The sequence below is a fragment of the Schistocerca cancellata genome, chromosome 8 (assembly GCF_023864275.1).
Source record: "Schistocerca cancellata isolate TAMUIC-IGC-003103 chromosome 8, iqSchCanc2.1, whole genome shotgun sequence".
Lineage (NCBI taxonomy): Eukaryota > Metazoa > Arthropoda > Insecta > Orthoptera > Acrididae > Schistocerca > Schistocerca cancellata.
The window spans coordinates 495963928-495977697 of NC_064633.1; the positions used below are offsets into that span (position 1 = coordinate 495963928).

Below are 13770 nucleotides of genomic sequence, written 5' to 3' on the forward strand. Positions count from 1 at the left end.
GTTCCTGACTAAGGTACGGTTTGACAAGCACAATGACAGTCAGAAGAAAGTCTCGCCCTGTGTGGGCAACCAATATCTTGCTGGAATGTAAGTCCACGTAGGGTGACATAACGGGGTGTAGAATATCGTCAACGTTTCGTTGTGCTGCAAGGGTGCCGCAGATTACAACCGAAGTACTTATATGGATATGGAGTCTGTTCTTTCGGATATGTCCGAAAGAACAGACACCATATCCATATAAGTATATAGTTCTGGCAATACCGGCCATGACCTTCCTCTTCTGTGCGGATGCACACATATTACACGGTACTTGGTAAGAATGTCTTCCACGAGTAATGAGTGTGTTGGCTAGGGACACTACGAATGTAGTGTGTGGACATGTAAGATGAGAATGTGGGTCTCGTGGGAGGCGTGCGCGGGATAGTACCTGCAGTCGCACTATCCTCTGTGCCCTCGGTGGCTCAGATGGTTCAAATGTTTCAAATGGCTCTGAGCACTATGGGACTTAACTTCTGAGGTCATCAGTCCCCTAGACTAACCTAAAGACATCACACACACCCATGCCCGAGGCAGGATTCGAACCTGCGACCGTAGCGGTCGCGCGGTTCCAGACTGTAGCGCCTAGAGCCGCTCGGCCACTACGGACGACTTGGCTCAGATGGATAGAGCGTCTGCCATGTAAGCAGGAGATCCCCGCTTCGAGTCCCGGTCGGGGCACACATTTTCACCTTTCGCCGTTGGTATATATCAACGCCCGTCAGCAGCTGAAGATATTAATATATAATTCTAATTTCGTTATAAACGAAGTTGTCGTGCTATGAAATGAAGTGGCCCATCACTACTGGTTGTCGGGTCGTATGGCGGGTGACATTTAGGCTGATATCACTGTGCTATCTTGGGAGTCTCCAGACGCTGGTCATCGGGGCTCATTTCGAAGCGGGACTCATCAGTGAACACAGTGAGATTGCATGCCGAATGTGCTTGACACCACGGGTAACGGGCTTGTTGGTGTATAGAGGTCGATAGTGGTAGGCGCAAGCAGCGTTATGAACTTAGCCCCCTTTCTGTGAGCTAACTATTAATGGCCCTTGTCACTGAAGCAGTCCGCAGCTCGTGGTCTTGCGGTACTGTTCTCGGTTCCCGCCCACGGGGTTCGATTCCCAGTGGGGTCAGGGATTTTTCCTGCCTCGAGATGACTGGGTGTTGTTGTGTCTTCATCATCATCATTCATGCCCATTAGGGTCGGAGGAAGTCAATGGCAAACCACCTCCACTAGGACCTTGCCTACTACAGCGGTTCGGGTCTCCCGCATCGTCCCCTAAGCTCCTCGGAGTATGGGACCTCATCATCGTCACTGAAGCATCAGTTGCACGTCGGAATGATGATAGTGATGAAAATTGGGCTCTGAGTGCCTCTAAGACGACTGCTCGTTCCTCTCGTTGTGTGGCCTCTCTAGGTCGACCGCTTCCTTCTTGACATTGTGTTCGGTCGTGGTTCATCCATTCCTGCCATTATCGTCCAATAGTGGCATCGTTCCTATTCAGATGTCGAGCGATTCGTCGATTACTCACACATTATCCGTCGGCCGGCAAATTTCGTATTTACCCTCGATGCCTGTATGAACATCAATTTGTGACCAGTTTGCATAGTTTGCATACCTCCCTCGTAGTGAGTCGATCTTTTTTTTCTGGCATACACATATACTATCATATACTATTTTTACAAGCCCTTACGTTGCAAGCGAGTTGCCTTCATTCTCCTGATCCTTGCTCATGCATGTTGCTGTTGCAGGTTGTTCGCGGATGGCATGGACAGCGGAGCAGCTGCTAAGCAGCGAACAGCTGCAGCGCGCAGGCTCTGCTCGGTGCCGGGAAGACGGCTCGTACGACCCGCTGCAGTGCGTAGCGGGCACCTGCTACTGTGTCAACACGACCACCGGTCAGCCCTTAACGGACAGCGCCACCGTCAACGTCAATAACCTCGTCGCCGGTTCACTGCCCTGCTGTGAGTGCTCCCGTACACACGTTCCGAGTGCATGCCATTTGATTTATATCGTCCCACCAGCCACCTCACTGAGAGTGCACATATAACGCGTGCACACCAAATAGCTCACATTTACACTACTGGCCATTAAAATTGCTGCACCAAGAAGAAATGCAGATGATAAACGGGTATTCATTGGACAAATATATTATACTAGAACTGACATGTGATTACATTTTCACGCAATTTGGGTGCATAGATCCTGAGAAATCAGTACCCAGGACAACCACCTCTGGCCGTAATAACGGCCTTGATTAGCCTGGGCATTGACTCAAACAGAGCTTGGATGGCGTGTACAGTTACAGCTGCCCATGCAGCTTCAACACCGTACCACAGTTCATCAAGAGTAGTGACTGGCGTATTGTGATGAGCCAGTTGCTCGGCCACCATTGACCAGACGTTTTCAATTGGTGAGAGATCTGGAGAATGTGCTGGCCAGGGCAGCAGTCGAACATTTTCTGTATCCAGAAAGGCCCGTACAGGACCTGCAACATGCGGTCGTGCATTATCCTGCTGAAATGTAGGCTTTCGCAGGGATCGAATAAAGAGGAGAGCCACAGGTCGCAACACATCTGAAACGTAACGTCCACTGTTCAAAGTCCCGTTAATGCAAACAAGAGGTGACCGACACGTGTAACCAGTGGCACGCCATACCATAACGCCGGGTGATACGCCAGTATGGTGATGACGAATACACGCTACCAATGTGCGTTCACCGCGATGTCGCCAAACACGGATGCGACCATCATGATGGTGTAAACAGAACATGGATTCATCCGAAAAAATTACGTTCTGCCATTCGTGCACCCAGGTTCGTAGTTGAGTACACCATCGCAGGCGCTCCTGTCTGTGATGCAGCGTGAAGGGTAACCGCAGCCACGGTCTCCGAGCTGATAGTCCATGCTGCTGCAAACGTCGTCGAACTGTTAGTGCAGATGGTTGTTGTCTTGCAAACGTCCCCATCTGTTGACTCAGGCATCGAGACGTGGCTGCACGATCCGTTAGAGCCATGAGGATAAGATGCCTGTCATCTCGACTGCTAGTGATACGAGGCCGTTGGGATCCAGCACGGCGTTCCGTATTACCCTCCTGAACCCACCGATTCCACATTCTGCTAACAGTCATTGGATCTCGACCAACGCGAGCAGCAGTGTCGCGATACGATAAAGCGAAATCGCGATAGACTACAATCCGACCTTTATCAAAGTCGGAAACGTGATGGTACGCATTTCTCCTCCTTACACGAGGCATCACAACAACGTTTCACCAGGCAACGTATAAGAAATCGGTTGGAAACTTTCCTCATGTCAGCACGTTGTAGGTGTCGCCACCGGCGCCAACCTTGTGTGAATGCTCTGAAAAGCTAATCACTTGCATATCACAGTATCGTCTTCCTGTCGGTTAAATTTTGCGCCTGTAGCACGTCATCTTCGTGGTGTAGCAATTTTAATGGGCAGCAAAGTAAGAAAACCTTGTAGGATGTAGGAGCTACTCTACATTCCATAGCATGAAAAGGCGACTGCTACATAGGATGATTCAACTGTCCTTGCCGACGGCGTTTCATGCAACCCGCAATGTTATACAGAGTGCAACGCAAGAACTTCCTTATTTAGAAAATCGTAAATCAGAAAGTATTATAGGCATTAACTTAATTCTTTTTCCTTTACAAAGAGTAACATCTAAAGTTTTGTTCCTTTGACTTTTGAAAATGATATCTGGAAGGTGGTCTCCGTTCTGCTGAATGCATTTGCTGAGTCGAAATCGGAAGTTTCGGTTCACTTTTTCCAACATATCTCTGTCGATGTTGGCAGTAAAAATACGGATGTTCTTCCGTAGCTCAGCCAGGACGATTGGTATACACCAAGAATTTGAGATAGCCCGTAAGAAAAAGTCGCATGGCGCTAAATCTGTCGAGCGTGCAGGCCACTGGAGATCACCCCTTAAAGAGACGATCGGGGGAGTATTCGCGCGACATGGCCATCGATGTTCGTGCCTTGTGAGCTGTGGCGCCATCTTGTTGGAACCAGACATCACCCACATCCATTTATTCGAGTTCTGGAAGAAAAAACTGTTGTATCATCTGAACATATCGCTCAGAAGTGACCGTCACTGCCTTATCGTCCTCTTCGAAAAACCATGGGCCAAAATGCCAACTTTAGATACTGCACACCAAACAGTCACACGTTCTGTGTAAAGAGGCTCTCGGGGGTTCGTGCCACTCCAATACCGCATATTTTGTTTATTCACGCAGCCAGACAAATAAAAATGAGCCTCGTCGCTGAAGAACAAACACTAAGGCGTCATGAGGCAGCCCATCGATCAAGGCTTCACACTCATTCTTTCGTGGAAAAAAAATCACATGGATGAAGTGTGTGCACCACTGACAGTTTATACGGATGAAATTTCAACTCTTCATGAAGAATTCGTCTCACCGTGCGTTCATAAATTGCAATAGCAGCTTTATGTTTGCGTGCAGGGCGCTTGCGGGAATTCAAAATCGACATCTTTCCCCCCTCTCGATGTTTTCATTAGTTCTGGTTGTTCTTGAAGGTATTGGTTTCTTTTTCTTCACACTTCCAGTATCCATAAAGGTGTCTGCCCACATAACAGCTGATTTCCCATCATGAACACGACCTGCAGGCGCGATGTTGAACTGTTCCCTGAATGTACGCTGAGATCTGATGATGACCGAATGTCCAGTCGAAAAAAAGGCCGCAACGGCGAGCGCGCGCTCCTCTCTTGCCCACTGCATGATCGCTACTAAACTAACCTTAACAGAAACTTTAAGTCTCGCACTTTTGATTGCACTGAAACCCACTCAACAATGAGTAACAGCCGCTGTGTGCCGCGCTTTCACCTAAGGAAGTTCCCGCGCCGCACCCTGTATCTGGCTTTCATAAACCACGCTCGAGATTTTCACATTCACTCGCTCACTGGGCGCAAAGCGCTAGCCCTACAGAAAAAAAATGAATGGGACATTTTTGTAGGAAATTTAATGTAATTAAAGCCGGCCGAAGTGGCCGTGCGGTTCTGGCGCTGCAGTCTGGAACCGCGAGACCGCTACGGTCGCAGGTTCGAATCCTGCCTCGGGCATGGATGTGTGTGATGTCCTTAGGTTAGTTAGGTTTAACTAGTTCTAAGTTCTAGGGGACTAATGACCTCAGCAGTTGAGTCCCATAGTGCTCAGAGCCATTTTTTTAATGTAATTAAATTTTATACTAAGATACGTTTTCACTAGAGACTGTGGTTTTTAAGTTTCTCCAAAAAAAAAAAAAATACAGAAGTGCCCTTCAAACGCAGGCTCCTCTTGCATCCTAGTATAATGTTCATGGCACTCCATCCTAACACTCTACTAATATTTGCGACTGCACGAATTATTTTTGACATTCGAACTTTTTTGGTCTTGAATGACTTTCCATATTACGCCACCGGCTTAATCGAGCGGTTACAAATTGTGTAAATTTTACTAACAATTTTGTGAATTTTAACGGCATAAAATAAACAATTACATCGATGTATTCGTCAGGCCCTCTGACTACAAAGTACTCCATTGGATTCAAGACTTTCTTGCAGATAGAACCCAACACGTCGCTCTTAACCTAACTAAATGGACAGATCTAAAGGTAATGTCCGGAGTACACAGGGAAGAGTGACAGAACCGCTACTGTTTACAATATCTATAAATGATCTAGCACAAAGAGTCGAATGCTCTTTAAGGCTATTCGCAGATGATGCAGTTGTCGATACCAAAATAGCAATGCCAGAAGATAGTAAGAATTTGCAGAACGACCTTCAGAGAACTGATGAAAGGCTCTTGCTGTTCACCCTGAACGTAAATAAATGTACCATATTGTTCATACATAGGAAAAGAAATCCACTACTGTACAGCTACACTATTGATGACAAACAGCTGGAGACAGCATCTGCCGTAAAAGATCTAGGCGTAACTATATAGAGCGACCTTAAGTGGAATGACCACATAAAATAGATAGTGGGAAAAGCAGAGAGCAGACTCAGATTCATATGAAGAATCTTAAAGAAATGTAACTCATCCACGAAAGAAGTGGCTTATAAGGTGCTTGTTCGCCCGATTCTTGAGCATTGTTCATCTATCTGGGATCCCTATCAGGTAGGACTGATAGAGGAGACAGAGAAGATACAACGAAGAGCGGCGCGTTTCGTCACTGGATCGTTTAGCTGTTGAGAGAGCGCTACGGAGATGCTAAACAAACTACACTGGCAGACGTTACAAGAGAGGCGTTGTGCATCACGGAGAGAGTTACTTTTGATATTTCAGGACAGCACTTTTCAGGAGGAGTCGGACAATATATTACTTCCCCCCCACATACATCTCGCGTATTGATCACGAGGAGAATATTCGAGAATTAGAGCCAACACAGAGGCTTACCGACGATCATTCTTCTCACGCACTATTCGCGAGTTAAACAGGGCTGGAGGGATCAGATAGTGGTACCGAAAGTACCCTCTGCTACGCACCATTAGGTGGCTTGCAGAGTATGATGTAGGTGTACTGTGCTTGTAAGAATTAAGTTTAGATCGATTTGTCAACGTAATTCGTTTTAGCGTAACGTTTACAAAAGTCGTTTTCTTTTTCATTATTCTCACGGGCACGTTTAAATTAATAATGTCAACGAAATAGCTGACTATTATTATTATTATTATGTAGTATTCTGGCCTAGTGGCAGGTCCATGTCTTCGTACGGAGAATTTCTGGTTCCACTGTTCCCTGTCTTCAGTTTTTTTCCTTCAGTGTGTTGTTTCTCCTTCCATCTTTCATGTCGTCCAGATGTTGAATTCTTCTTCTTCCTCGTCCTGCGTTTCCTCTGAGTCTCCCTTCGATGACATCATGTATGAGTCCCTCGTGTCTAAGCACATGTCCAATCCAGTTGGCATTTCTCTGGAGAATTGTACGCAGTATAATTCTCTTCTCTCCAACTCTTCGCAGTACATCGTCATTTTTTATGCGATCTGTCCACTTCATATTTTCCATTGTCCTCCAACACCACATTTCAAGGCTCTCTAAGTATTTTTTCTCCTTCTTTCTCATGGTCCATGTCTCTGCTCCATACAGTGCAATGCTCCAAATGTAGCACTTAATCAATTTCTCCCTCAATGCCAAACTATGACTATGCTGGTGGCGTAATAGCCCAATCAACAGAGATCAAAAAAGTTCGGCCGGCCGCGGTGGTCTAGCGGTTCTGGCGCTGCAGTCCGGAACCGCGGGACTGCTGCGGTCGCAGGTTCGAATCCTGCCTCGGGCATGGGCGTGTGTGATGTCCTTAGGTTAGTTAGGTTTAAGTAGTTCTAAGTTCTAGGGGACTTATGACCTAAGATGTTGAGTCCCATAGTGCTCAGAGCCAAAAAAGTTCGAATATCGGAAATAGTTCGAGTAGTCGGAAATTTTTGTACTGTGGTAGGAAGGAGTACCACGAACAACATACTAGAAATCCTTACTGGTGAGAGGTGGGTGTCGGGGTGGAGGTGTATTCGAAGGTCACTTTCGTACGTTTTTCTCGAATAAGTCGAAAACCGTGGCCTCCAACGAAAACGTATGCCAGTACAAAATTTAAGATCGTTAAATTTCCTATAAAAAGGTCCTATTCGTTATTTCTGTAGGACTAATATAGACATGCCCGCCCAGTTGGCCGTGCGGTCTAACGCCTGGTCCCCGGCACGAATCCGCCCGGCGGATTTGTGTTGAGGACCGGTGTACCGGCCAGTCTGTGGATGGTTTTTAGGCGAGTTTCCATCTGCCTCAGTGAATGCGGGCCGGTTCCCCTTACTCCGCCTCAGTTACACTATGTCGGGGATTGCTGTGCAAACAAGTTCTCCACATACGCGTACACCACCATTACTCTACCACGCAAACATAGGGGTTAGACGCGTCTGGTGTGAGACGTTCCCTGGGGGGTCCACCAGGGGCCGAACGGCACAATAACCCTGGGTTCGGTGTGGGGCGGCGAAGGGGTGAAGTGGACTGCGGTAGTCATCGTGGGGTTGTGGACCACTGCGGCTGCGGCGGGGACGGAGCCTCTCTGTCGTTTCTAGGTCCGCGCTTAACATACAATACATACATACTGTAGGGAAGCAGCCTACTCACGCCGTATAAAATTCACATCAGTCTTTCCATTGTGTGCCAGCTTAGTCTGCTGTAACTAGCTCTGACGTCATAAATGTTGTGCAATACTTTAAAAATCAAGTAAATAGCCTGAAACATTTCTAGCATGTCACATCAATATGTGTTAAATATCAGTTCAATAACTTTAACCATTTTCGAAATTTGGATGTTTTTCTGTAAAAATCATTGGCGCAACAGAAAAGAGCTAGAAACTTAAAAATTTATATTTAGATTCCTTTTTCATAATAATTTAGTGGAAACAGTATTCTGGATCTCACAAATTATAATTTTAGCTGAAATTCATGATTTTCTGGTTTTAGTCTTAAAAATTAAGGAAGCAAGATAGATTAAGTAGGCGAATAAATAAAGCTAGGATGTTTAAATTTAAGTAGAAGGGAGATCCGCTATAATCATAAGGTTGTGAGAAGTTTCAACTGAATAACTTAAAACTATAGCGATAGCGTATCTCCAAAGGGCAAGTTCAGAGCTCGTCTACTGCGTGTAGTGTAATTAAATTAATTCTCTCGCCCAAAATGTTTGACTTAGCCACGTCAGACTTTTATTATGATTACTTACCTGTGTGTTGATTGCACATTTAAATTGAGAGCTTCATCGGTCATCAGCAAAGGAACAATGATTTATTCGATAACTTAAAGTGGTGCATTACTAGCCCAGCGGCTAGTCGGGAGAGCGGATTTGATCAAGCGTTCCCTTAGCCGTCCGCACCGCGGCTTTATAAATAAGAACACTGCGCGAGAAAGAAAGGCCCCAGTTCTCTCCAGGAGTCGCGTCGCGTCAGTATCATTGCTATGAACAGCCTCGGATGCCGTAATAAGTTACTCGGGATATGCGTAACCATGAAATCGTTTTCGAGTGAAGTGTTAATTCTGGGATGACAGTTTGCGTATGTCGTATTTTCACGTGCCGCCGCGGGACAGACATTCTACCATTATTTAGCGTGGCGTTTGATGAACATTATCATCAAATTATGGTGAGCATTCACTTAAACATTTAATTTGAACAGTTATAGTTGCATCAGCGCATTAGACTCTGAACTGCTCTGGTAGTTGGATTGTGTGGATTCTTTTTGGTCTGTGACTTTCAGAATATAGTGAATATTTTAGAGAGAATCGTTTTTGATTATGAATCCCAGGCAATCCCCTAATTCCTCAGAGCTATAAGCTGTAGCTATAAATGTATTTCTCAGATGAAGTGGGCAGTAGGAATTCTAATTACAGGCTTCACGTTTTGCTAATCACTTTCTGGTTGCCAATATTGTAGTTAGAGAGCCAGTGTTGAGAACGGCAAACAACAGCATAAATAGTAGGAACATTTAATAACAATTAAAATCCACCCGCCGCCCCACAATACAATACGTACGTTTTCCTTGAATAAGTCGAAAACCGTGGCCTCCAGCGAAAACGTATGCCAGTTGTAGCACCTACAACGCCTCTCGGTGTAATAAACCAAAATAGCTCCCAAATTAGCTCCCATGCCCTCGAAATATAAACTCGGAAAATGCCCCAAGCCTCTCCACAAGTAGTAATTTACGAAATAGAAATAAGAGACAAATAGAGTGAAATCTATAGTAGAAAAATTATAGAAAAAGAAAAGAATTTTAATCATAAATTTTGGAAGCATGGAAGGGGGGAAAACGATAGAAATGGTTAAATTATTAGTTATTCTTATATATGAGAAAATCAATATTATAGTCACAGAACGTCGGTCTTGAACACCAAAGATAGCGTTTACTAAAGTATAAATAGACATACAATGCAATTATGATACTCCAGTCTCTATCCTCTAGTCTGTTCGAAGTCAATTAGGACGTACAGCTTCAGGAAGCAACAATAGGAGCTTTATTAAACCAGGGCGCAAGAATAAATCGCGACGAGATTGTTTTTTGGGAAGCATTAATTTCAGATCAGAATTAGAACTTTTGTCATATTAGAGGAACGGGGAGGTGATCAATAATCTCTCTGACTTTAACGTCACTTCGTGTGAAGATTTAAATATTTTACGGAATTAACGATTTTTGGACAGATTCGGACTTTGCATTGTGATAGTGGAAAAGCTTTGCTTCACGCGACTAGTATCATAGTTCGTGACAGTTTATGGATATTGAACGGGAACAATCTTTTTATCGAAAGTGACAGAACATTGTTTAGTATCTCCGATATTGATGGGATTCCAGATTAGATACTTATTCAAAGAACCTCTTTGAATGCGATCGTGTGAATTAACTGATTTATTAATAATTATTGTTAAATAAAATAACGTATTAATTTGAAACTGACTATTCGTCTTGAACTTTACTTCGATTTAGGTTCATAAATAATTAGGTTACGTGATTTTCACCAAGAATAAACTGCAGACTAGTAACTGAAACAAGTGAACGAGAATTCATTGAAAACACTAGTATTAATTTACTTACGGTTTTGTCCTTCAGAACTGGGACGACAATACGTGTAGTGACTCACTGGGGTTAATTTAAGAACTAGCCGGGATCAAACAAAACCCCTCAATACCAGTCAACGTATAGATAAATTAACATTCCTACTTTCATGCAAGATACGGAAGTCGGGATAGAAAAAAGGGTCGCTACACAGTACAAAATTTAAGTTCGTTAAATTTCCTATAAAAAAGTCCTGTTCGTTGTTTCTGTAGGACTAATATAGACATAATCGTGTACGGGCGCCTTGAAGTTTTGGGGTGTGTTGCAGTCGACAAAGATCGTCACAGGGAAGGCAGGTGGGAGACGGACTGCGAGCGCGAGCGCCGGCTGGCCTTCCAGGAGATGTCGCAGCTGGCGGCGGAGGGCGTGGTCGCGGTGGGCGTGGTGCCGCCCCTCTGCGACCCCGACGGCACCTACAGCCGGGTGCAGGCGCGCGCTACCCGGTGAGTCTGCCGCCGAACCGCCTCCTCTGGACGAGTGGTTCCCCACATCTAGTGCTGCGCTTGACAACAACTGGGAGCCCGCCGTTGTGGCCGAGCGGTTCTAGGGCCCTCAGTCTCGAACCGCGCGACCGCTACGGCCGCAGGTTCGAATCCTGCCTCGGGCACGGATGTGTGTGATGTCCTTAGGTTAGTTAGGTTTAAGTAGTTCTAAGTTTTAGGCGACGGATGACGTCAGATATTAAGTCCCACAGTGCTCAGAGCCATTTGAACCAACAACTGGAACATCTCCAGTAGCTTACGTCACAGCTAGTAAAATCTCATTCCTGGTTCGATGTTTCAATTGACCACCTATGATCTGTTAGGTTGGTGCATAAGCTCGAAGCGTTTTTATTTTCCATGTTGGTATTCCGGTAGCTACGGGTTTCCAGAATGAGATTTCCACTCTGCAGCGAAGTGTGCGCTGCTAAGAAACTTCCTGGCAGGTTAAAACTGTGTGCCGGACCGAGACTCGAACTCGGGACTTTTGCGTTTCGCGGGCAAGTGCTCTACCAACTGAACTTCCCAAGCACGACTCACGCCCCGTCCTCACAGCTTTACTTCCGCCAGTACCTCGTCTCCCACGTTCCAAACTTTACAGAAGCTCTCCTTCGAACCTTGCAGGATTAACACTCCTGAAAGAAAGGATATTGCGGAGACATGGCTTAGCCACAGCCTGTGGATGTTTCCAGAATGAGATTTTCACTCTGCAGCGGAGTATGCGCTGATATGAAACTTCCTGGCAGATTAAAACTGTGTGCCGGACCGAGCACGTGCTTGGGTAGCTCAGATAGTAGGGCACTTGCCCGCGAAAGGCAAAGGTCCCGAGTTCGAGTCTCGGTCCGGCACACAGTTCTAATCTGATGATGTTTTGGTTTGTGGGGCGCTCAACGGTGTGGTTATCAGCGCCCGTACAATTACCCAATCTTTGCTCAGTCCAATGTCGCCACTTTCCTGGATGATGATGAAATGATGAGGACAACACAACCACCCAGTCATCTCGAGGCAGGTGAAAATCCCCGACCCCGCCGGGAATCGAACCCGGGCAGTTCTAATCTGCCAGGAAGTTTCATATCAGCGCACACTCCGCTGCAGCGTTCAGCGTTACTGCGATATGCTTTGCCAGCATGTCTATCTTACCTGCAGGAGGGGGACGCATTGAACTCAACAGTTTTCATCCAAGATGTGGCCCCACCGCACTTCGCTCGTGAAGTTCACCTGCTTCTCCGAAACACATTTGGAAACGATGGAATTATCAGCCGATCGTTTGCAAATGCTTGGCCGGTATGATCACCTGATCTCAGTCCTTGCGATTTCTGGTTCTGGGGCTATCTGAAGGGCAGGGTTTATCTGGGAAATATTCACACATGTGCTGATCTGAAGCGGAGCGTATCAAGAGAGGTAGCCAGCATACCTACGGAGATGCTTCGTTCTCCTGTACAGAATACAGAATGCAATCTTGTGATTTCAGACTCTTCTGGACACTGATAGGCGCCATTTTGACCCCCTTTTGTAAGAGTAATGGTACCGGTATTTAATGGTATGATGTACCGTAGCAGCACATTAAAAGTGTTTCAACTGAACTGATTCTGCATTATTTTTTTTCCTCGTGTCCTTGAGATTAATGCCACCAAGTCTGATCCTCGTACGGTAATTAATTTCCGTGTTATAACGTTTCCGTTTCATAACGTGTTAAATATGAAAAGATTAATGATAACCACATGGTGGTTCCTTCTCTAGGTTGTCACACAGATGACAAAGTGGTAGATATCGAAATACATGACAGAGGGATACAAAAACAATTAAAATCGCTCAAAAGAGGAAAGGCCGCTGGATCTGATGGGATAACAGTCCGATTTTACACAGAGTACGCGAAGGAACTTGCCCCCCTTCTTGCAGCGGTGTACCGTAGGTCTCTAGAAGAGCGTAGCGCTCCAAAAGATTGGAAAAGGGCACAGGTCATCCACGTTTTCAAGAATGGACGTCGAACAGATGTGCAGAACTTTAGACCTATATCTCTTACGTCGATCAGTTGTAGAATTTTGGAACATGTATTATGTTCGAGTATAATGACTTTTCTGGAGATTAGAAATCTACTCTGTAGGAATCAGCATGGGTTTCGAAAAAGACGATCGTGTGAAGCACAGCTCGCGCTATTCGTCCACGAGACTCAGAGGACCATAGACTCGGGTTCACAGGTAGATGCCGTGTTTCTTGACTTCTGCAAGGCGTTTGATGTAGTTCCCCACAGTCGCTTAATGAACAAAGTACGAGCATATGGACTATCAGACCAATTGTGTGATTGGATTGAAGAGTTCGTAGATAACAGAACACAGCATGTCATTCTCAATGGAGAGAAGTCTTCCGAAGTAAGAGTGATTTCAGGTGTGCCACAGGAGAGTGTCGTAGGACCGTTGCTATTCATGATATACATAAATGACCTTGTGGATAACATCGGAAGTTCATTGAGGCTTTTTGCAGATGATGCTGTAGTATATCGAGAGGTTGTAACAATGGAAAATTGTACTGAAATGCAGGAGGATCTGCAACGAATTGACGCACGGTGCAGGGAATGGCAATTGAATCTCAATGTAGACAAGTGTAATGTGCTGCAAATACATAGAAAGAAAGATCCTTTATCATTTAGCTACAAT

General features: G+C 45.5%; 1 protein-coding gene across 1 annotated transcript in view; it reads left to right on the forward strand.

The window, feature by feature from the left end:
• Window positions 1-13770, forward strand: part of LOC126095186 (uncharacterized) — a 207868-nt gene that overhangs the window by 138954 nt on the left and 55144 nt on the right. Inside the window, exons 7-8 of the mRNA XM_049909919.1 lie at window positions 1792-2004; window positions 10906-11080. Coding sequence (XP_049765876.1) covers window positions 1792-2004; window positions 10906-11080 — 388 coding nt within the window. The remainder of the gene's footprint in view (window positions 1-1791; window positions 2005-10905; window positions 11081-13770) is intronic.